Source organism: Vidua macroura, chromosome 13, assembly GCF_024509145.1.
Source record: "Vidua macroura isolate BioBank_ID:100142 chromosome 13, ASM2450914v1, whole genome shotgun sequence".
Taxonomy (NCBI): Eukaryota; Metazoa; Chordata; class Aves; order Passeriformes; family Viduidae; genus Vidua; species Vidua macroura.
In genome coordinates, this window is record NC_071583.1 from 17,061,180 (window position 1) to 17,084,202 (window position 23,023).

Consider the following 23,023-nt stretch of genomic DNA (forward strand, 5'->3'; position numbering starts at 1 on the left):
ACAGGGAAAGAGGTGCACTTTAACAGCTGGACAGGACTGGCCTCCCCCAGGCTGCAAAAAGGGCAGAGCAGCACATACACAGACCCACACAGCCACCAGCAGTAGTTTGACCAGACCACAACCCCTTCAAAATGTGCTGGCAAGAAAAATCCACATGAAGCTTGGACAATTGTGTCCATGCTTATCCCAGCTATTCTGGGTACTGTGACTGACTGTAGTGTCATTCATCTTCCTTTGAAGCTTTGTGCTACCAGAAGGAAGTCCATTAAAGTGCAGCTTCACAAAGATTATACTTGATGACATTTGAAAGCGTTAACGTCCCCAGTACAAGAACAAAGAACAGAATGGTCTTTGTATGGATATGGATAAATAAGGAAATGGAAAACCTACATTAAAACAGGGGCATGATTTGAGCAACAACCTCCTCTGAACACTGAACTCCTGTTTCTCAAATCTTAAAACATTAAATGAGCAAAATTGTTCATCATATTCAGCTGGTATCTGAGGGGCAACCCCCACCTTGTCCTCCTTCCAGCAGCCCCTCTCTCCCTGAGGCAGGTCACTGCTGCAGAGGGAAAGGCATTCCCTGGCTTCTCTATTCTCTTCCCTTTTACAAACACTTCCCTCAGCCCAGCTTACTGTTTTTTTTCTATTTACAAAGCACAGCTCCATCTCTTTACATAAATATGTTTCACTGAGAAGGGACTGAGTCACTGCTGTATCAATATTAATATGAATAAATATTGGAAATCTAAGACTATCTACTTGCTTTACATTGGAAAAGGGTGGAAAAAAGAAGCTCATGCTCCAGAACCTCTCAGATGTCTGAAGCAGCCTCCTGCATACCAACCTGTGTGACTGATAGAGCTCAGAGATCGACACTCCCTTGAGCAGGGGTCCAGGCAGAAGTGCCTCCAACCCTCTAAATGGGTTTTCACCTCCCCTTTGGTTCCACTCACAGTCCAACGCTCCTGTTGCCTGTTCCTTTTCAATTAAATAATCCCTTGAACCCCCTTCTGCCTTTTCTGCCTGGGCTTTTTGTACACCCCAACCTTAGTGCTGATCAGAGGTCACCCCAGTCCTCCTCCTGTGTGTAACACCTGCACACCAAGCAACTGCTCACAGGACCTACCCTGTGAGTTTTTCCACTTCTCCTATTAGGACCTTCCAAAAATAAAAGTAAATTGTAACTTGAGCCCTACCCATCACCACAGGATGGCACACAAGGCAATGTGCTGAACACAGCCACAGCAGAAGTGTAGTAGTGAGTAATCTCTGAAATAAAAGCAAAAGGGTTATAAGATGTAAAGGTAGCTGCAATTCAGCTACAGCTTTGGGTCACCATCCTTTAAAAAATATTAAAGGCATCAAAACCACTGCACCAAGGATAAATACTTGGGGTTTCTGCATCACCGACTACGCTGCTGTTTTCCTGAGAGAACATGATGTTTTCTGGTTTGGTGCTTCTTTGTAATGCTTTTAGCTTCTCGCTCTATTTGTCTGTTCCAGTTTGTGAATAACCTCGTTCCAGTCACCTCAACCCAGCCCCAGTGGAGGGCTCCATGTCCCCTAACCCTGGATAGCCCCTGCAGATGCACAGCATGGGTAGATGCCATGCCTATGGAGAGATGTATGTACAGGCTATGCACACCCATCTTCAAGGGAATACACACTCTGGGGTGGGTTCACTCACTCTGGGTTACCTCAGGGAAGTGGAATTTCCGGGAATTAAGTCAGTATCTGTCCAGGGGATACCTTGATTTTCCATGGGCTGGCACTGGAATACTTCCTACAGTTCAGGTATTCCCAAGCCACACACAGCACATCCCCAGAAATCCCACACTTGTGGGAGTAACACCGTGTTGCTCTGACCTCTTACACAATATTCCTGATTTCCCATAAACATTTACTATGATCATCAAAATAGTAGAAGCAAACACACCAAGTATTTCTATGATTAATACAACTCATGGGAGGTATATCTACCACCACAGACAGAAAAGGGATTTCTCTCAATTGGAGACAGATACATCCTGCAAGTAGATATTTTTAATTACTTTTTTTCTCATTTTCACAGCAGTCTGTTCCTGCTCCTCTTCTGTTCCCGACTTAAGCCCTGGCAATGGGCCTGCAAGGAAAGTGTTGTGTTGCTTCTCCTTTCAGACACGCACATCACAGATTAGAAGCAAGCAAGCACACGACGAAGCCAAGGAACACACATTATTTAGTGTGGTCCATCTGTCCAAGGGAAGCTGCTCTTACATTTATCTGGTTTATTATCTTCTAATTAATCACGTATTATCAGTCGTTAACATACTTTCACTAAGATGCATGTACCCATTTAGCAAATTAATAAAATCAGCTAATGGGTTCTCACATTTGGCAGCTGTAAAGGCTCCCTCTGCTTGTCTTGGGAATGATGCTCTGTGGGTGCTCCGTTTTGGCACACCCAGGTGCTCAACACACCCAGGTGCAGGACAGCCTGAGCTGTAGCTACCAATCTGCACTCAGATTCCCCTCTTCCCTCTCTCAAAATGATGCCCCATCACAGTCACACTTCTTCCCCCTTGGTGCATGGATAATTTCCAGACTTGACAGCACCAGCTTGTGGTGCCACCACTATTTCTTCCTGTGTAGGAGTTCATCCCCAGGAGCCCATCACCTTCTTACATGCTTGGGGCTTCCAGGAAGACTGAAGGCCCTCGCCCCCCACGTACTCACCAGCACCACACACACCAGGGGCTGCAGCACCAGGGGCTACAATACTGCAAACGTGTCCTCCATGCTCCTGTGGCACTGCCTGTGCCAGACACAAGGAAACACAGCTTGGACAGGTCTTCTGCTGCCTTTGGAAGTTGTCAGCTCTTGCAGGTGGCTCTTCACCTCCAAATCCTGCTGCTTTCAGCTTCCACATGTCCTGCTTTCCCTTCTTTGGAGTACTTGAAAGCAGTGTCAGGCCCTGCTCTCTGCCACGTGAACAGGAAGGTGGTGGTGGGTACCAGCTCCCCATTGGGCCTGAGATCTGCTCCCACCAGCCACAGCCATTGGCATCATCCTTATCCCTGCAGGCCACACTCACCCTTGTCCCCTGCTGTGCTCACACACACAAACTATCCTGTGCTTTGGTCAAACTGCCCCTGCTACAAACTCCTGCCCAGGAGCTGCCTCCACACCTCCCCAGGACAGGCCAGCAGCACCTACTTGGCTTTTCCTCTGTTCCCCTGACACCCTGGGCCAGCATGGTTATATCCCCATGAGGGTCCCCACACAATACTGCCACCAGATCCAGCCCACCCCACGTGGAACGCTCTGCCCTGGCTGGGACGCCCAGACAACACCCAGCACTAATGAGGTCACCATCAGCCATTAAGCTCCTGCTATTAATTGAACCCCACTGACCTCATCATTTGCCAGGATGAATCCCACAGAGATCACTCCTGCTCCTGAATTCCTCCCAGGCCTTGGGGCCATATCCTGCTCCCAGCTCCCACCCTGAGCCAGGAGTACATGGCACCAGGGGTATCTGTCCCTGAGATGACAGAGAACATGCTGCAGGACAGTGGCACCACTGATAGGGTCTCCAAGCTACCAAACCTGTTCCAGTCCCACGGACACAGCAGCAACTCCCAGTGACCTCATCAGCAGAGAGCAAAACACAATGGGAACCTTTCAAAGCACCGTGCTTTTAAAACACACCATTTTAGCCAAAAGACAAGCACTGAAACAAATTTTCAGTTTTATTAAAAAAATTCTAGCAGCAAAACCTGTAACAATTCAAAAAACAACAACAACAACAACAACAACAAAAAAAAAAAAAAAAAAAAAAAAAAAAAAAAAAAAAAAAAAAAAAAAGAAGAAGACCAAACCTTCAAAAGAACATGACACAGAGAAAGAGACAGAGATGGAGCAAGACAGATCTGGGGTTCCTCCACCGTTCACTCAAGTTCCTTATAGCGGGCAAACATGACCCTCCGGACAGCGTCGCGGTAGGTCTCGTTGGACTGCCTCTTGGGGGGCTTCCCTGGGGCCCCCAGCCCAGGGCCCTTCCTCCTGTTTTCTGCCTGCAAACAGACACAGCTTGTGTTAGTGATTTCTCCTCCCATAAATAAGCTTCCCTGGGCTGCTTCAGGAGTGCTGACTGCTCCCGTGTGGATACGCGAGCGGAGGAAGAGCACGCGCTCTGTGTTCTTCCAAAAGCTGTTTGGGAAAAACTACAGACCCTTTGTGGGCAACAAAGGCAGCCAGAAAATGCCCGGTGGGAATCAAACCCCGGGATCAGCTGTGGAGGAGCAGACGGAGGAGTGGGCAGCCAAGGGTGGGCAGCCAAGAGACAGCGTCGGCAGCCACGGGCGAGCCAGGATTGAACGCGAGCAAAGGAAAGCACTGGCGAGAGCTGGGCTCCTGGGGAGCTGTTTGCAGTTCGCCTGCACTGGCACAAGCTCAGCTGTTCTCTCTAACAGAGCTCCCATGGGCACTGGTACCTCGCTTGGAATTTCAATCAGTTTTCAAGGACTGGCTTCTGCAGCCAGCACCTGCATTATTCAGCAATACCTGCCTGGAGTTAGCCCAGGAGAGCAGGCCCAAGGCTAGAAGTTTCTCTGGCTTTTCAGTCCGACCCACCTGAACACCAGAGATCTCACTAGCTGGGCCAAGAGATCAGAGTTGTGTGGGGCTGGCATGGTCACATGGCTTTGCTCAGCATGACTTGGAAGTGAAAGGCAAGCACATCTCTTCTGGCCTTTCTATGAACTGTAGGAGGCTGTGCTTTGCCATCAGCTCCCCATCCAGATGGGAAGCCCTGACGGGAGCTCAGACCTCCCAGAGCGCGGCGCTGGAGCTGCCTCTGGGCAGAGCCTGTTTTATGGGCACAGGGACCTCACCACAAGGACTGAGCAGCAGCTGGGGCTGGTTCCTGCTGTCTGCACTGAAGAGGGACTCTTCCCTCATGGATACAGGCTCAAGCAAACATGCGTCATGAAGACTCAAATATTTGCTTTAATGACCTACTTGACTGCAGGCTGAGCGTCACCCCGTGAGCCCTGCTCCAAGCTGCCTGTGCCTCAGCAGAGAGCTGTGGACACCACAGCACCTGGCCAGCCACAAACCTGCCACCAGAACACGGCGCTGCTCATGTGGCCCTGGGCAAGGCAGAGCAGACCCTGCCCCAGGCTGCTTCTCTGATAAACCCTCTGCAGTAAATTAAGGTCCACTGAGAGACCAGCCTGTCAGAGAAGAAAGAATCTACCTGACCCTGCTTATCCCTGACATCCTTTGCCAATGGGCCTCTGTTCCTTGTCAGGTGCTATATCTTGGTATTATCTTCTAATGTCCAGAGTCTGCAATGGCAGCAAGAGCCTCACAAGCGCTAAGCAGAGCAGAAAAAGAGCACCTTGAGTCCTGTGGTTTTGTCTATGCTCACACCTCCTCAGGGGAAGTTCACCTTTTTTCCCCAGCTGACATTGCTGCAGAGAACCGAGCTGGTGACCTGTTCGAACCCTAGCCTGACTTTGAGCAGGTACTAATGAGATGCTCACACCCTTCCTGCTCACTGTTACTCTATTTTCTATACCTCCAGATCAATACAAATTCTAATCTTTTTCGAGAGCCAACATACTTGCAGCCCCTCCCAGCCTGCAAAGTTCAGCAGTGCACACATATTATTCCATCAAGCAGGTGCTGAGATTTGCAGCCTGACTTGAACTCCCTCCAGCTGTCCTGGGAAACATTATGGGCTGCAGGACAGTGGTGTGCTCTGAAAGGCAGGGAAGACTCACCTCCACTGGTGATGCTGTGCCCTGCTGGTTGTGACCAAAGCCCTTCTTCCACCCCGGAGACTGCACCATTCGGTTCCCTTTGTTGTTACTGTCGAGCCTCGGGTCATAGTCACTGCAAAAGAACCACAATCAATTGTCCAGTCTTGTAATGCTTCAAACACACGCCAGGGATTTTTAGTTCTGCTAATAGAACCTTCACTGACATTTCAGCCTCTCATGAGGGATATCCAGGTTTCTTGCCAGAAGCACACCGCCTAAGGAAACCACCACGGTGGATTCTGTGTGCAGGGCTCACACACCTCTGACTGCACAATTTCTTGTCCCACCTCAGGGGGAAATACACCAGGGCACAGGAAATGAGCTCAGACTTCAAAATATTTACAGTGTAAGCAAGCCAGGAGCCTTCTGTGCTTGTATTTCTTAATTAAAGTCTTAGCAGTAGTAAGAAAGCAAAGTCTAATCCCTGCTGCTCTGTTAGATCTTTCCTTTCTCCCAGCACTGTGGTCATGGAGCTCAACAGATGCAGTGTTGATTCGGACACTCTTTCTCCCACTTCATTATTCATCCAAGACCATTAACCAAAAGCCACAGATTTGAAAACCTCGCAGCATAAAAGACTCTTCCTTCAGACAATTTCTGCTTTCTGGCTGCTGGTGACACTGCACACAAACTGTTTTAGTTTATCTACAGCTATTCCAGGAAAACAGAGGGAAGAGAAGATGTGGATGTTTAAACTGCAAGACACAGAGGACAGGTCTCCTTCTGAGGTGCCGTGCCAGAAGAAACAGGCACATAACCAGTTCCATCTTCAACACATGCCTGGCCGTTCCTCAGCCCACTGAACACGCGAGCTCACAGCAGGCAGGCCTGTCAGGAACTTCACACAGCACGCACTTTCTTCCTCCACCTACTCCCAAAGAGATGGAAACAGCTCCCAGCGTTCCTCTGAGTCAGGGAACAGATGAAACACAGCTTTGCTCTTTCTTTCAATGGCTACATGCCAGGACAGGAGGGCAGCAAGTGCCTTAAGGACGAGGTGGATGGGAACAGGCTGCATTCTGCCCTCTGTGTCCAGCCAGACACACTCAGATCCCCATCTCACCCCTCCAGCACCAGGCAGCTTTTCTCTGCCTCTGCCTTGTTTCCACCCCAGCCCTTTTCTGCCCTCTACAAGATGTCCTGCAGTACAACAGGCTCACACTTTGAGGAGCTCTGTCTCTGTCTGGCTGGCTGTTACTTTGCAGATCTACCCCAGTGGACAATTCCCAGCCTTGGTCTGCCAGCAGCACACATCTCATCCTGGCATCAGTATCCCCAAAGAGATGTAACCCAGAACAGCCATTACCTCTCCGACTCCCGGTCATATCTGAGTCGTTTCCTCTCTGGTGAATCCATCTGCTGGAATTTCTCTCTCCGGTCATTTCCTTTGTCTTTATGCCTCCCCTTCACAACAGAAAGGGCAAAATAAGTACAGGAGCTATGAAGGATTCAGCACAGTAGGAGATTGCTCTGCATCCAGGTCTCATCACATCCTCAGCTGGCTGGAAGGCTGTCCTGGGGACTCACAAACCCTGAATGCTCACATCCCACAATACACTTGCTCTGTACAGATGCCATCTGTTGGGCTGACCCAGACCTGCTGTTGCAGCCTTTCAGCTACCACACGAGGAGCAGCTCTGTGACCTTACAGTGGACAGCCACAGCTCTCCTGTCCCTGGCCAGACAGCAGCAGCCCATACACCCCATCAGTTTTAGATGGAAATTTGTGTCCCACTTACTCCAGAGCCCAGTGCTGGCTTGCAGGACAACAAAATCACACTCAGGCCCTTCTGTGAGGAGAGAGATCTGCTCTTAGAAGTCATAGAACTACCTAAAGGTCCCTGTGCAGAGTGAGCCCACAGTTCACTTTTGGGAGGTATCTGATGCCTGATGCCTAAGTGGATGCCTGCTGACACCTGGAGCATTAGTGGAGGGTCCCCCTGGGACCACCACCCCCCCAGTGCAGAAGCACAAGCAGCTGCCTGCCCACCACCACAGACACACCTCACGCTCTCTCTTCTCCAAATATGCCAGTTCCTGCTCGGATCGTTTAATCTTCATATGAATCTCTAGGTTTTGCTGGAAGGAGGAAGACAGAAGGCAGTGTCAAGGAGAGAACACAAGCTGTCAGGGTCATCTGCTCCACCCATAAGGAGCACAGGTAAAGCAGCATGCTCTTGTACCTGCACTATACCAGGCACAGCAGCCTCTCTTGCAGCCCACACCACCTGCTCCCCCACAGAGGCCTGAAGCCCTTCCTCCCTGCAGTAAGGAAGGCAACCAGTCCTATTTTAACCCATGTGCAGCTTGGCTCTCCTAAAAGCAAGAGCTCAAAGGCAGCACAGACCATGGGGGGTGCACGTGCCAAGTTCTTACCGCTCTCACACTCGTGTGTGCCAGCACCCCACTCTCCCCAAGCCTTAGCTATCTCACTGCAGCTTACAAAGTCACACCTTGACGTTATAGCACTCCCATGGCAGGAACAAGCAGTTCACACAATGCTTTGAACAGAGCTCTGGGGGAACTTTGCCTGCTACTGTGTTAATTTCAGCACAGCTCTTCCCACCCAACCACTGCATTTTCCGTGCAGCTCACAAAGCCATTGAGCCAAGGGCAGCCCCCAGCTCCCCCATACCTTGTGCAGGTTGGAAAGCTGCTGGTGCTTGATGAGCACTTCCTTGTTGGGAAACTGCCTCCTGCACAGCAGGCAGGCCAGCTTGTTCCAGTCAGTCAGTTTGTCGTCACTGGCCTTGGCCTTCCGCGGCTGCTCCTCGCGCGGTGCCGGCGGGTGCGGGGGAGGCGGCAGCCACTGAGCCTGCGACTGCTCCTCCTCTTCCTCCTCCTCTTCATTGTCGCTGTCTCCTCCATACTCTCCCAGCAGTCCTATCAGAGGGTTCACCACCTTGGGCTGAGGGAAGTGGAGAAAAGTGTGACAATTTGTAGCATCAAGCTTGCCAGGCCAGCGGGGCTTTGCTTCCCCAGCCCATCTCCCCGTGACTCCTGTCTCTGTTCCAGTCCAAGAGGCAGAGAGTTGCTTCCCAGCAGCACAGGCAGGGAACAGAGAGGAGCTGGCTGGTTTCTCTCCCTTCACACCACGGGGTAGAAGCCCTTCTGCTCTCTAGACAGGCTGTGCTTTGGTGCCAGGCTTTTCCAACTTGCCACACACCTGAGAGCGCAAGAAGCCAACCGAGGCAGTGGCTGTTTGGCAGTGAGCTGCTGTCACTCACTTCCTCTAGAAATGGAGATCAGTGAGATTTGGTCTTCCTCACCCTGGAGGTGGCTGGAAGAGTTTTCTGCCTTAGGACTGGCTGAGTGAGATCCTGCTCAAATGCAGATAACAAATGTCCCCATACTCAAATCCCACAAACAAGTTCAGACTTAAAAAACAAACTGCCTTCCACCCCCAGCACTCCCTCCTCTGGCATGAGAAACATCTCTGGCACCTCTGGCACTCACAGTTGCAGCCAGGCTGTGCTGAGCCTCCCTAGAACTGTATCCAGGCTCAAACAGGTCAAAATAGAATCCTATGGAGACACTTACTGGGGCTGCACTCTCTTCCTTTTTCACAGAAGGAGGTAAAGGCTTTTTAAAGACATCTTCTGCAGAGAACTTCTCCTCTCCAGTCTCAGTCTGAAACAATCAAGGTCAGGTGTTGAGACTGCCACAGCATGGACTCAAAGCACACAGTAACTAAGCAATCATTCAAACAGGTCTCCAAGGAAACCAGGTGGTTGGCAGAAATGAGGTGGTGGTTTTGGTGGGAGACATTCCCATTCTGGGGAATCCAGAGATCTCCTGGAGCCATATTCATGATTTCAGAGACAGCTGCAGCAGCTCACCATGCTGCCTCAGCCCATCCCGCTCTCATTCTCTGCTAAACTGTGATGCTGACAGCGGTCCCTCATACCAGTGAGGGAGCTGGGGCAGGGCCAGGTCACATTTGAGCACCTCTGTGTGTCCACAAAGGACATGAAGACCAGGTTCAAAGCCACCCCTACTGCCAGACAACACCAATTTTCTCTGCTGTGACTGTGGCACAACATATGGCCAGGCTCAGTCAGCATGGTGGGGTTTTCAGGATCTTCTTTATGCTGGACAGAGGGCACCAGAGACTGCAGTCAGCACTGCACAGGATGAGCCTGTGATACTCAGCTGTGTGCTCAGCAGCACAGACAGGGATGAAGCTGGGATGAAGCTTCACTTTCACACATTTTACAGAGAACTAGGCTGGAGCCCAGGCTCCAATTTACTGGCTCATGAGTTACTCATACTTGACCAGGGAAGACAAGTGCAACACCTTACCAGGCCTGTGCCCTCATCCTTCTTCGCAGAGGGAGGCAATGGCTTTTTGAAGACATCTTCTGCAAAGAATCTCTCCTCTCCAGGCTCATTCTGAAAAATCCAAGACTGGGCATTAGGCCAGCGATTACACAGGTGTCAGAGAGAGCACAGTGCAGCCAGGAAGCCACTTCTGAGCATCCACGGAAAACAAGCAAGTGGGAAAAATGACAGAATGATTTCTACTGGAGATGCTTTTACCCTCCATTCAGACAGGACCACGCTTCTCCTAGGTCAGTGTCCCTGAAAGCCTCTGATGACTCCTTGGCTGGCTTGTTACCAGCCTCAGGGGGAGCTACAGCCCTCAAGTCCCATGTGCTCAGGACTGGTCATGCCACTGAGCACATTCAGACCAAGAGGCAAGGAAGAACACAAAGTTTCTGCATTGACATCTAGCAACCCTCCTGGCATTCCTCAGGCCCTGTCAGTATCACAGCCCTGGGCTGTGCTCAAACATCACTTTGGCCAGTTACTCCCAACCAGCAGCTCCCACACTGGCATTTGCTGACTGGGAACAGCAGTGAAGGGCAGTGTCCTAGGACTGGGGGGGCAGAAACTGCAGTTAGGGGAAAGCTGTTTATCCATCATCATCTGACTTGATGTGTTTAAATGTCTCTGTCAGGTTTTTGTTGTCTATTACAATAGTTGGGTGCTTTCAGCAACCTGAGTGAAACATGTCTCAGTTACTTGGATGTGTCTGAATCCTTCACCATTAGGAAGGGATGAGAAGCCCTGGATTTAATGTAAGGAGAGAAAAATTTTGGGAACTTACTCCCTGGCTGGATAACCACCATGTTCCTTTCTGGCTGCTGACCCCACTGTCTTCTGTCACTGTCCCACCCTTTTTCAATCCTCCAATTACTCTCCATTTTCTCACCTCTTCCCTCAGCCTCCTGGCCTCAGGTCATTCTGATGCCTGGAGGGAGTTACCTTAGCAGAAGTAGTTTTCCCTTTGTCCTTTTTGTCCCTGTTGTCCCTGCCGTGTGGCTCCTTCCTGTCACTTGTCCACTCTTGGCTCCCGTGCCGCCGCCTTCTGCTCTCCGTCGGGGGTGAGGAGGGTTCCCGCTCTATTGTGACTTCCCTCTGAAAGAGGCATTTGGAGCAGGCTTAGCCCAACCACTGCAGTCTTCTTACTGGGCTTCTTGCTGAGCACAGTAGGAAGGGACTGCAGAGGGCAAAAGCTTCAGAACTTTGCTGGGGCAGAAGGCAGCTGACCACAGCCAGGTCACCAGAGCACTGCCCTGCTCTCCCACAACATGAACATCCCCAGGATCATGAAAACAAGATTGTATTTCCAGAAAATCTCTGCTGATGGCTCTTTTTTGGCATCCTTGACAGCTACTGCTGGCTAGGATGGAGAAGCAAAGAGACCACAGTTGAAAACAGGGCTCTGCTGTCCATTCTTTCTTACAGACAGTCACATATCACATGTCTACAGCAAAATTTAGCTATGATGCTCTGCCTTTAAGTCTACCTGAGGAAAAGCAGACCAAAAACTCTCCAAAGGCAGGGCTTCAGAGGCAAGAGGCAGCTACAACTGGTTCAACACACAGCTAATGGGTTCCTAGCCTCTCATTAAGTTGATATTTTGCAACGTGCATCCCTTTCACACAGGTCAGAAGACAGAGTGAAAAACACAAAGCTGCCTCTGTACTGCCCTACACTGGCTTGTCTTCAGGATGTAGCTGCAAAATCCCTCCAGAGAAGAGCAGTTTGTAAGAACATATTGCATGTAAAGCTTCCTTCCCAGACACTCACCTGAGTTCTAGGGTCATAGTATGTCCCAGCTATGGGATCATAGTAATTCCCAGTGTCAGGATCATAAATGTACGTGGACACATCTGATGGTGCTGAAGAGAGAGACAGCAGTTAGCACCACAGGCTTCCAAAAGCAGAACTTACCTTTTACAAAGACAAAAGCACGAACAAACATTACACTGGTGAAAGGATCAATAATGGGAAATAATTTTTTTTTTCTCCTGGCAAGAGAGGTATGAGTATCTTCACATCACTTGACCTACATAATCTTTTCGTTAAGGAGTGAGAGGGGTGATAAGTTTTCACAATTCTGGTTAGGACTCTGGCAAAACTTCCATATCAAAACAAATTTACAGGAGCTGTGCTGAGATCACAAGACCACAACACTTGGTCATGAAATTCAGTAATTTCCCTAAGAATGGGGTAATGAGTATCTACATCCACCCACTCCTGTGAACAAGGAAAAGCTGTTCTCTCTCAATCCTGTTTAAAGTGATGACACTCCCCACATCCCTTCCACCCCATCAGTGTATGAAAGCTCCCAAGAAGAGAGGGGAGTGAACTATATCTACAGGAAAAGCCAAAGGCCTTAAGGGTAGTAGGCCCATAATGTCAGGAATGCTTCTCATTTCCAAAGTGTCCTTTGACAGACCTCAGAAATGCTATATAAAAATCAGTAAAACAATCAGGAGTGCTCTTCCAGCTACTGGCATTGCTGCATCAAGTGTATTTTCTTCTGTCTTCTCTAGTAACTGCCAGGCTGATTTTATCCCATCAGTTTTCCACAACAAGGAAAAATAGGCAGCAAGTTTCCTTTATCTGCGTGTAGTTTCGCACAGTGAGAATAGAGAGACACACATCATCAGATAGGAAAATGTGACTAAACAAAGTTGGCAAAGGAACTCACAAGTGGGTGTAGCAAACAAACCTACTCTTAGCCTTTAAAAATATTTTTGGGCTGATTTCTACATGTCAGTGCCCTTTTAAGGAAGAAAAGTCTCCACAGTAGGAGTGAAGCAGAGTTTAACTTACACTGTGCTCTGGTGCGCCTCTGTGATTCGCCACCCCTCCTGTCTCTCATGCCCCTTCTGCCCTGGAGTAAGTGAACAACACACACAGATCAGACACTCTTTAACAAACATCATATTGCTTCTCCTCCCTTTGACAGGCCTAAAGTTCAGGAGAAGAGCTCATTTAGCCATCCTAAACAGAGCACAAGCAGACAAAGCTTTTCATCTGCAGAGCAATGGACAGCGTCACAAAGAACAAGATCTCTGCAGCTGCCATGAGAGGTGCTCATAGCAAGCCATATGGAAGCCTTTGCCCCACACGGTACATGGGAAGAGTCCTGTAGGCTAGTAACAAACACTAAAGAGACATTCACTCTGGGAACTGAGATCAGTCATCAGTGAAATCCCTCTGTAAAGTGTGGCATCAAGTAACCCAGCCCAGAACTTCCTCCAGCAGCACTGACTTGCACTTCTGTGCAATGATAAGCAGTATGAGGGGCAGAGCAGCAGTGGGCACATTTGAGCATTATCACCCCATCTTCAAATGTGGTGAAATATGTTCTACAGTATTTCAGCATCCAAAGAGAAAAAGCCTAACACAGTCAGGTCCATCACTCCCCAGTGCTCCCTCCCTTTAAGCAACCTGCAGGGAAGCTGTGCAGACCTACCGGGCCATAGTAGGAATTGTCACCGTGCTCCCCATAGTCATTCCTGTTAAGACAAAGGTTGTTTGTTAATAGCAATTTGGTTTTACACTAACCTCGGTATATTCAAAATGATCAGCAGGACCAATAAAGGCAGAAAGATCATCTTTTCTGGCCACATCCTGGACTGTGTCCATCCCAGGAGACAGACTTGGCAAACCACTGTCTCCACAAGAAATATGACTCCACTCTGCTGTGTCTACAAAGATGACTCTCTCCACATGTTTTTTAAAAAGCTGAACCCACTAATTCCTGCAGAAGGGGATTTGATAGCTGGACAACAAGATGCATTATGATCACTAATCCCATTCTGTTCAATCACTGAAGCTTCTTCAAGCTTCAATGCCTTCACTTCTCCAACACATTTTTTGGTTGTACAAACATCTGTGCTAAATCCCATGCCAAACTTCAAGCACCTGCTCTGACAACAGAGTTCTAGCCTCACTGTACAGCACATAAAGGACAACACCACTGCCTCATCTGTCAGTACCTTCTCCTCCCTGTAGCAAGATTCACTTCCAACGTACGCCCATCAATGCAGATGGGGGGATCCAGGTTCTGCAGTATCTTCAGCAACCTCAGTGCCTCCTGTAAAAGGAAAAAGAATGTCCCTTTCCATGAGAAGGAAACAGCACATTTTACAAATCCAGTCTGCCTGAAAGGAATGTTTTGTGCTCAGTAGGACAAGAAACACAACAGTAAATATTAGTCTAAGTGTCAGTGAAGGGTATTTAGGATGTGACAAAAGGAATAAATGCAATGTGAGGCTCTCTGCTTGTCCTATGACCACTTACAGCAGCCAGCTGGGGACGACATTCTCCTAGGGCTGCCAGACAGTGCAGCACTGTGGCTGCTGCTGCCCTGAAGTGTTTTGGTAAACACTCTCTGGACCAACATCAAAGAACAGCTATGGAGTCTGAGAGCCACCCAGAAATAGAAAATATGAACCCTCTGACATGGAAGGGTGTGTTAATTGAGATTCTTGCCTTCTACAAACAAAAATAATTGGATTCAAGTTCTCTGCAAACCAAATACCTATGCAAGAAGTGTTCAAGTTTAGAGTGTCTAAAAAGAAATGTACTGAGGTGAGAAACTCAATCAGTGTCACATCTTGTGACAACAATCAATCTTTGACTACTAAAGGCAGAGAACAACAGCTGTAACAGCTAATTCCTGTACCTGGTAGAAGCAGAAGAAAGGACTCGCTCCAGCACAGCAGCCTCACAAGTACAGAGATTTCTTGTATTTCTGTGGTTTCTCTACTTCTACAGATATCACATGCCAACAGAGGGAGCAGGTGAAAGCAGGAAACTACTTACAGCATGGGATTCCAGTTCGATGAAGCCATAGGTCTGCCCCATCCGCCCAGCCTTGTTCTTCATGATGCGCACGCTGGACGTGGACAGACGCACGTACGGGGCCAGCAGCCCCACGATCACCTCGGGGGGGGTGAACCGAGTGATTCGCTTCAGCATAATTGCTGAGAGACACAATCAGGCAGGTGGCCCAGAAAGAAAAAGTAGTGAAAAAAGATAATTTAGAACTAGGTGTGCAGTGACTAAACCCACTCAAAGCAAGGGCATGGCTCCTTGCAGTTGACTCTCAAAGCCACTTTTTTCTCTCCACTTTGCAAGATGCTCCAGTTACCACCTCCAATTGCTAACCTTTCCTTCCCAGAAAACAGAGGAGAAAGTAGCCCCTTCTCAGAGCTCAGCCCAGGGTAACTGCTGGCCCAAAAGACTTTTGAAGCTGTGCTAAATTAATTGCACCACCCTAAAGCCAGCTCAGCCTGAATGAATTTTCCTAAAGGCAATTTGTCAGCACCTTTGGAGCTGGACAGCCCTCCATTATTCTGTGCCACAGATTTGCACAACATAGAAATAGCCTCCAGAGGTTTCAGTGAAATGCTGTCCTTTCTGCAGACGACCTCATGGAGTGCAAGCAAGAGGGATCCAAAACTGGTCTTTGTGTCACTCACTTCTGCTTCCTCCACCATCTGGTGGTGTGGCTTCCTCTGCTTCCCTCTGAGAGGGAGGCTCCTGGTGCCGGTCCATGTCCCTTCTCTTCTCCTGTGAGGGCCGACGCTCTCTCCCTTCATCTCTCTTCCTTGGCTCCTGTTCCTGAGCCTGACATTCCTGCTGTGGAGCAGGAACTGAGGGCTGGAGAGGCTGCTTTGGAGATCCTGGTTGACCTGACAAATCTTGCTCAGGTGTTTCAAGCTTTGTCTCTGCTATTAGAGAGGAGAAATGAACTGGTTCCACAAAAGAACGTTTCAGCAGGTTTTTTTCTTCTCCTATTTTCTGGCCCTTGCAGCAGTGCTCCTTATAAAAGGCAAACCTGTACTGCCTGTTGCATATCCAGTGTTTTAACACTTGGCAGACACAAGGTTTGTTCAGGTACTGCCATCTTTCCATTGCCTTGTTTTGTGTTGGGCTGCTTTACACGACTTTTCTAGTCAAAGGTAAGAGGCTTTTTGGCCTCCTTTTAGGATTGGCTCTTGCCTGAACAAACAAGAATCAGGGATGGATTTAGACACGTCCCTTCCACATCCAGGACAACCTATATGGCAGTGATCCTTAATATCACTTATTAATATCCACAATGTACTCCTGATCATCCATAGCCAAGCAATATCAACTAGTAACTGTCACCCTGTTTATATGCTAGAGGAAGACTGGGTTCAGACCCCCCTGAGACCACTGAGTCAAACACATCCTTAATACAGTCACAGATTTTATCAGGTGCCTACTGACCACAGCTGAGGCAGAAACAATGTGGGAACACCCTGCCCCCCAAGTCTAGCTATACCATTCAGAGAACATAAATCTCAACAAGCTTCTGTGCTTGAAGGTCTCTGAATGGCCTGGCTTCACTGTAGAAGAGATCTCTACCTGAGCTTCTAACACTGCTGGAAAGGGAAGCCAGATCTGTGAGGCTGCAAAGGCGGATACCACCAGCCCAGCACCTGCTGCTGAAGCCTCTTCCCACAAAGAGAAGCAAATGAGGGTGCAAGACATGGCACAGTGAAGCTTCCTTCTTTAATGTCCCTGAGAGTAAGTCCCTGCTCTCACTGTTTGGGCAGTGGGCGGCATGGCAGAACACACAACGATTTTGCACACAACTTGCTTGGCTGCCAGCACAGCTCACCTTGGACAGGCTTGTACTCGTTTGTCTGCAGTTTGTAGAGTGCAGTTTTGGCTACAGAACCTCATGTAAAATTTGCACATGAAACCAGCTTGCACCTGCAGCTGTGAAAACTGCCTGTGCAAATCACACAGCCATGAGCACAACCCTAGAAATGGGGAGGGCAACTCTTACTGAATTCTTGCTCAGCCGACGTGTCCTCTCCCTCAGCACCACCTCTGGACTCTGGGCCTGCTCTGCTCCCTGTAAGAGAGGCACACTTAAGTCTACTTCACACCCATCAGTCACAAAGCATGCCAGAACTCATACAAAGCTGCAGTAACCACTGCAAAAGCCTAGAGAGTTGCTTTGTTTCACCCAGTCATAGAGAGGTTATCTTATTGCACCCTTTCCCAAGAAAAGCAGGTCAGTAAGAAGCATTCACCACAATCTGTCTTCACAACAGGTTAAAGGCTCTGTTTAATTTGCCCCTGGGCAGTTTTGTTACAACCCACAGCTGCATTGGGGCAGCTGTGTGAATTCTGCCTTCACAACACTGATGGAGGTGCCACAGAGCACTGAAAACACAACCACAGGGACAGTGCTTCAGTAAACAGAGATCTGTGCATTGGCAGTGAATGTACTGCCCTTCTGCCTGGGGCACAGTGCAATACATAGAAGTCTGCTCAAAGATACAGAGTCAATTCTTACACAGTGGCTGGAATGCACAGACAGTGCCAGAGGAGGGTGGAGGACTCATTTGTGGCACTGTGGCCCCTGGCACTGCACCCAGGGATGGAGAAGGTGGGCACAGCCATCATCCCAAAGAAATCAGTTCCTCAAGGAAGTGTGTTTTGGCTCTTGTGCCCTCCCACCCCAGAAATCAGAGGTGTTGGTGGGGTGAGGAGAAGCTCCTAGAGAACTCCTCTCATGCATTTTTTACAGCCAGCAAGGTGAGTTCAGCAATTCCAGTCCTGGATTCGCCTCTAATCTCCTCTCCCAAGAACAAGTGAGAGGGCAAATGGAAATAGTCTCAAGTTGCCCTGAGGGAAGTTTAGATTAGATATTAGGGAAAATTTCTTGACCAAAAGGGTTGTCAAGCATTGGAACAGGCTACCCTGGGAAGTGATAGAATTATCACCTCTAGAAGTGTTCAAAAAATGTGTAGGCATGGTGCTTAGAGACATGGGTTAATGGTGGGCTTGGCAATGATGGGTTAATGGTTGGACTTGATTCCAGAGGTCTTTTCCAACCTTAATGATTCAATGATTATGTGATCCTAATCTGAGAGTGTCAAAAGTGAGGCAAATCTGAGAGTCTCTGAGTGACACTAAAACCATGCAGCTGCATCTCCCAAGGAAGGTGGGTCAAGGGGAAGCCATCTCGCCTATAGTGAGCAGTACCAGCTCACAGTCCCAGAGGACACACAATTCTAACTCCCTGGATGAAAGGACAACACCAGACAGTAGGAGGGAAAGGCTGTGGGCAGTAACACACCTCTCCACCAAGCCTCACAGCAGCAGAGAACCTGACAGCGACCCATTGCATGTAACATCTTCAGTGTGGACAGGCAAAAGGGGCCTAAGTGAAGCAAAACTAACAATCCTCCCACACAGTGCTCAGCTAGTCCATCCCCAAGAGGGATGCCATGGGAAACCAGAAGAAAAACTTACATGTCAGGTTAGATGAAACTTTTAACCGACCAAGCTCAGGGGATGACATATACTCACCATCTCTTGGGAGCTTGCAATAGGAACAGGAAGATCTGTAGCCCACAGTACACACCTTACACTGCAATGGAAGATGGACAGCATGAGGAAGTCGTGTTTTGAAGGCAGTGAGTACAACCTGCTCCACAACTCCAGATTCTGCAGTGTGCTTTCAGAAAGTAGCAGCCATGAAAAAGTTACAGCAATGGGGAATGGCAGCAGGGGCCTTTGCTGGAATTGCAGGTAAATGCTCATATGACTCACAGCTGGGTTTGCCTTGGGAACAGGGCTTTCACACAACTACTGAGCACACATTTATGCACTAGTCCTTGAGATGGAACTCTTCCCCCTCTCAAGTGATGCTGGATCAAAAGCTCCCTGCTAGGCAAAATGTTGGTTCAAATTGTCCAAAGTTACCTTGGCATTCTCTAACCTGAATTCACCCCTCAGGCAGTGCTGAAGTCCTTATCTGAGCTGAACTGTAGATACTGATGCAATCTGGGCAGTTAATAATGAGGTGTTTGCCAACCAAGAGGCAGAGCTGTACAGGCTTGGATGGTTATCCCACCTAGAGCCACTGTGGGGAGAGCCAATTGCCCCATTTTCACAGCTCTCTCCAAACACAGCATCCCTGACTTCCTCCTTAAGCTCTTTGCAAATGCATTGCTTTTGTTTCATAGCAATTTCTTCCTATGACTGAAGCCTTGTGGATGCTCTGGGGCACAAGAAATCTCCTTCAGGCCATGGCTACACACAGCAACAGTGAGGACATACAGTGCAGCCACCTCAGTGCACTGAGAGCTGTTTGAAACCACTGCTTGAAACTTGTGTCTGCACCTCTGGACTGCTTCAAGCAGAGATGAGGCACAGAGCAACAGCTCTGCTTGCAGCTGAGTGCATCCAGTCAGCTGGATGAGGGTCTCTGTAGCCCAGGGTGATCCAGTGGACAAGGTGGGACTCTAATTAGAACCAAGTCCTGCTGCAAACTCAGGCTGTAGTCAGTGGGAATGCAGGCAACAATCCTGTCCTTTCTCCAGCCATCACCTTCAGCCTGCTGCAGCCACAAGTTCCTGTACTGGGAGAACCTTGGGGAGGGCACAGGAACAAAATGACGCTTGGACAACTGTGCCTTCCCAGAAATGGACCAGTTCCAGCATGTACTAGACTTGGCTCATGCTGCCTAGACTTGGATCCATTTCCATGCTCCCTTCCCTGCTGCACTTACTACAGCCACAGCTAGACCACAGGTTCCTGTGTGAGGCAGAGGGGTGGTTACACACAAGAACCAGAGTGAAGCCTGTTCCATTCCGGTTGGCAAAATCACTGTCTCATTGTGGTTTTTAAGGAGAAAGGATCCACACGCTATTTTTCCCACATTTTAAAAAGGAATCACTGCATATGGACAAGGCTGTTCTGTGCCTGGCTACCTGTACCACAGCAACATGCACGCAGAGGTGAGACCAAAAAACAAGGTAGGCAAAAGCACAGTTTAGAAGGGGCAAGAGCTTCAGGGCAGGTGTTAATTACTCTGAGGGACTTTGGCCACCGAGCAAATAGCTAAGACTCCTCTGAGCTGCCACTGCCACGAGTGCCAGCAGGGGAAGCACAACACAGCTCTGAGCACACCTCTGAGCACATACTTACACGTTTGCAGCGCCAAAACTCTGGGCATGGAGTGTATTCAAGGGTCACTTCTTTGCCACCGATCGTAAGAGTTCCCTGTTGAGACAAGGGGGTAAATGACGAACGTGCCCAGCACACACAGGTTACTCAGAGGCAAAGAAAGGGGTGAAAGCTCTGGTTCCTAAAGGTTTTGCAAGTGAAACAGGGTGAAAGGGGAAGAAAGTCTCCCAGTTCAGTTAGCTGGAGCTTTGCCATGGAAGTGGGAGGGAAACAGCCTGTGCCCTGCTCTAGCATGGTGCTACAAGGCTGTGTTAGCTAGCTCCAGAGGAACCAGGCAGGAGAGGCCTTGCCACCTCCCAGGAAGAGCAGAGACAAGTAATTAGAGTGGGAAACTGCTGTAACCTGCTTTAGTCCAGGTGCTGGCAAGGGGCAGCTGGACAGACTCCCTCACACCAGCTACCACCAGGCTGGTCTCAATGCAGCTACTCGAGGAGGAACGCATGGAAAAATCCTCTCAGGCGAGAGAATTTTCATACTTGGGTTAGTCTTCATGCCAGTCATGAAACCATGGCTTTTCTTCACAGAAATACACCAGAGATCTGCCACTGGCCCTGCAGCCAGCAAAGCCACTGCTCTGCAGCCAGCCCTTCCTTGCTGAGGCTGGCCTTGAGCACCTGAGCAGCAGCACCTGAGGGCCTCCACTGCCCACAGATACACTGCTTCCAGATCCTCAGGTGATGCTTTGGACATGTGCCAACACACCCACAAGCTCTGCTGAAAGGCAGATAAAATGGGTCGTAGGTACAAGTCCCATGGCTCCTGCCTGGAGCAGCAATGATTCCTGGTGGCTCCCATCTGCCATGGACAACAGGCCATGCTTGGGCACGCAGGACGCAGGCAGGCCAAGTCACAGACACACACAGCCATGAGACATCTCCTGTCACTGGAGGTCACTGGAGGCACTGCCAGACCACACAGCCTGGATTCCCCAATACCACAGTTTGAGACTTGGTATCGATTAAGAGACCCAGAGCCAGGTCTCCCAAGTCCCAGGAGAGCAGCTGCCTGACAGCACAGACAGATGTCAGGGAGCTGTAAACGGTCCCAGCCCACTTTGGGGACCTCTCCTGAGTCAGAAGTTTCCCAGGTACTCTGACCCAGTAGCCTCACCATGCAAAAACCCCCAGTGCAAACCATGAACACGAGAAAACAAGTTCCCAGAGTTATTATTCAGAAGTCATGATACACCCATGCATAAACTGCTCTGCAGAACGTGAGGGAGATGCTAGGGAATATGTAAAGTGGGAGTGAATAGTTCATAGGAGGGAATCGCTGAGTGGCAGTAAAACAATCCTTTAACTCCTACAAAAGAACACAGCAGGGTTCCACCACCTCCCCTCTTCCCATCCTGCCTTTTATGAACCAAAGCCATCCTTCCCTACCAGGCCTATGTTGAACACTTTGAAGGGTTCCTTTCTGCCACCCAGCTGCTCAAGCACTGCTTTCCAACATGGATCTGCCTTTGCCTGACAGAAAGTGGAGCCACTCCTGGACTTTGCTGAAGGCTGGTGTGTGCACTCAGAGCACCCTGCTGCATCTTTGGAGAATCTGCTCAGGGTCTATTCACAGCAGGGAGCATTGCTCACTTCACCTGTCTACAAGAGGCTTTGCACCTTCTTTAAGGCACGTGAGGAAACACAAGTGAGAAAGGGAAGTGGAAATCAAGGCTGTCCCACTGGAACTGTTGGTCCCTGAGACAGACATGCTCCCTCTCCCAAGCAGGGCACCCACCACATCCCAGCACACACTCAAGAGATGGGCAGTGCCAGGAGCAGGCTAGAAATGCCTGTGGGTGCCTCAGGACACACTGAGCAGAGGCAGGAGGAGAAGGCAGGGTGCACATCCTCATAAGCCCAGGGAAGTCCTTGGGAACAGCAGCCCCTCACCAGGCAGCTGCAGCCCTGCCTAGGAGCTCAGGAAACCAAAAACTCGACTAGAGCACATCTCCTCTGGCAGGGCCAATCCATCACAGAGCTTCATCCTTCTACCAGCCATTGAGGACAAACCTTGCCAGAAAGCCTTAAGATTATTTTTGGTTTTATGGAAAATGGTATTTAAGTGCATGTTGTGCTGGCGGTGCTGGTCCCTTCCGCAAATTCCATTTTCGGAGGCTGCAGAAAGTGTCACTTGCATAATTACTCCCTGATTTCCCTAACACCCTGCTGATTGCCTGCTCACTTTTTCAGCAAGCTCTCTCTTACTGATTTCTTCTTGATAAAGTAATTTTCAAGGTTGCAATCATCATTTAACTCTCCAAAATGAGTCTTTCACTTAGGACACACATTGTCAGGATTCAGTGGCTTTGAATTCCTCGTTCTCCCATTTTGTTACTAGATTCCATCACAAATATTTTCAGAACCTTTATTTCCTCTAGTGCCTGTCTCTGCTTACTCTTCTTCATCTAGTTCTTTTACTGTGCAAAAATTTCAGTATAATTGAGCAGATTTCAACTGAGCAAATCTTGGTGAAAGGACAAAGATTTTTCCAAAAATTTCAGGGAAGAGTGCTGGGGGCAGGGGGGAAAGGGTAAGCTCAAAGTATGCCACATATTGTGTCTGGCACCATATCTCTTCCACATTCAGGCATTTTATCCTAGACTTTTTCACCAACCTGCACTATGTCTGTTAATTCCTCTGTATTTTTAATACCCTGTACTTTGGAGCAACTTGGCTTTTTCTAAGTCAGAGTGAAACAGAAATGTCTCTCTGGTCTTCCCAGTCAGGAACCTCCCCCTCATAACTAGCAGTAAACACAGAGTTGACTCACCAGTGGAGGGTTTAAAAGGCAGCACAGCTTTGCAGCTCCAGGACAGCAAGCTCTCAGCCATGGAAATGCCCAGATTTCCAAGGGCATGAACAGATTCTATTGTTTTCTGAATTGCCAAA

The 23,023-nt window shown here is 49.1% G+C and overlaps 1 protein-coding gene across 2 annotated transcripts in view; it reads right to left on the minus strand.

The window, feature by feature from the left end:
- Positions 1-3,730: 3,730 nt before the first annotated feature.
- Positions 3,731-23,023, minus strand: part of RBM6 (RNA binding motif protein 6) — a 58,055-nt gene continuing 38,762 nt past the window's right edge. For both annotated transcript variants that reach the window (XM_053989357.1, XM_053989356.1), the window contains exons 7-23: positions 20,100-20,174; positions 18,477-18,537; positions 16,942-17,010; positions 15,602-15,853; positions 14,943-15,103; positions 14,114-14,211; positions 13,588-13,630; positions 12,942-13,002; positions 11,910-12,001; positions 11,082-11,234; positions 10,116-10,205; positions 9,354-9,443; positions 8,449-8,721; positions 7,818-7,892; positions 7,120-7,217; positions 5,775-5,886; positions 3,731-4,061 (exon numbers count right to left, since the gene is read on the minus strand). In XM_053989357.1, coding sequence (XP_053845332.1) covers positions 3,936-4,061; positions 5,775-5,886; positions 7,120-7,217; positions 7,818-7,892; positions 8,449-8,721; positions 9,354-9,443; positions 10,116-10,205; positions 11,082-11,234; positions 11,910-12,001; positions 12,942-13,002; positions 13,588-13,630; positions 14,114-14,211; positions 14,943-15,103; positions 15,602-15,853; positions 16,942-17,010; positions 18,477-18,537; positions 20,100-20,174 — 1,929 coding nt within the window. In that variant the 3' untranslated portion in view covers positions 3,731-3,935. The remainder of the gene's footprint in view (positions 4,062-5,774; positions 5,887-7,119; positions 7,218-7,817; positions 7,893-8,448; positions 8,722-9,353; positions 9,444-10,115; positions 10,206-11,081; positions 11,235-11,909; positions 12,002-12,941; positions 13,003-13,587; positions 13,631-14,113; positions 14,212-14,942; positions 15,104-15,601; positions 15,854-16,941; positions 17,011-18,476; positions 18,538-20,099; positions 20,175-23,023) is intronic.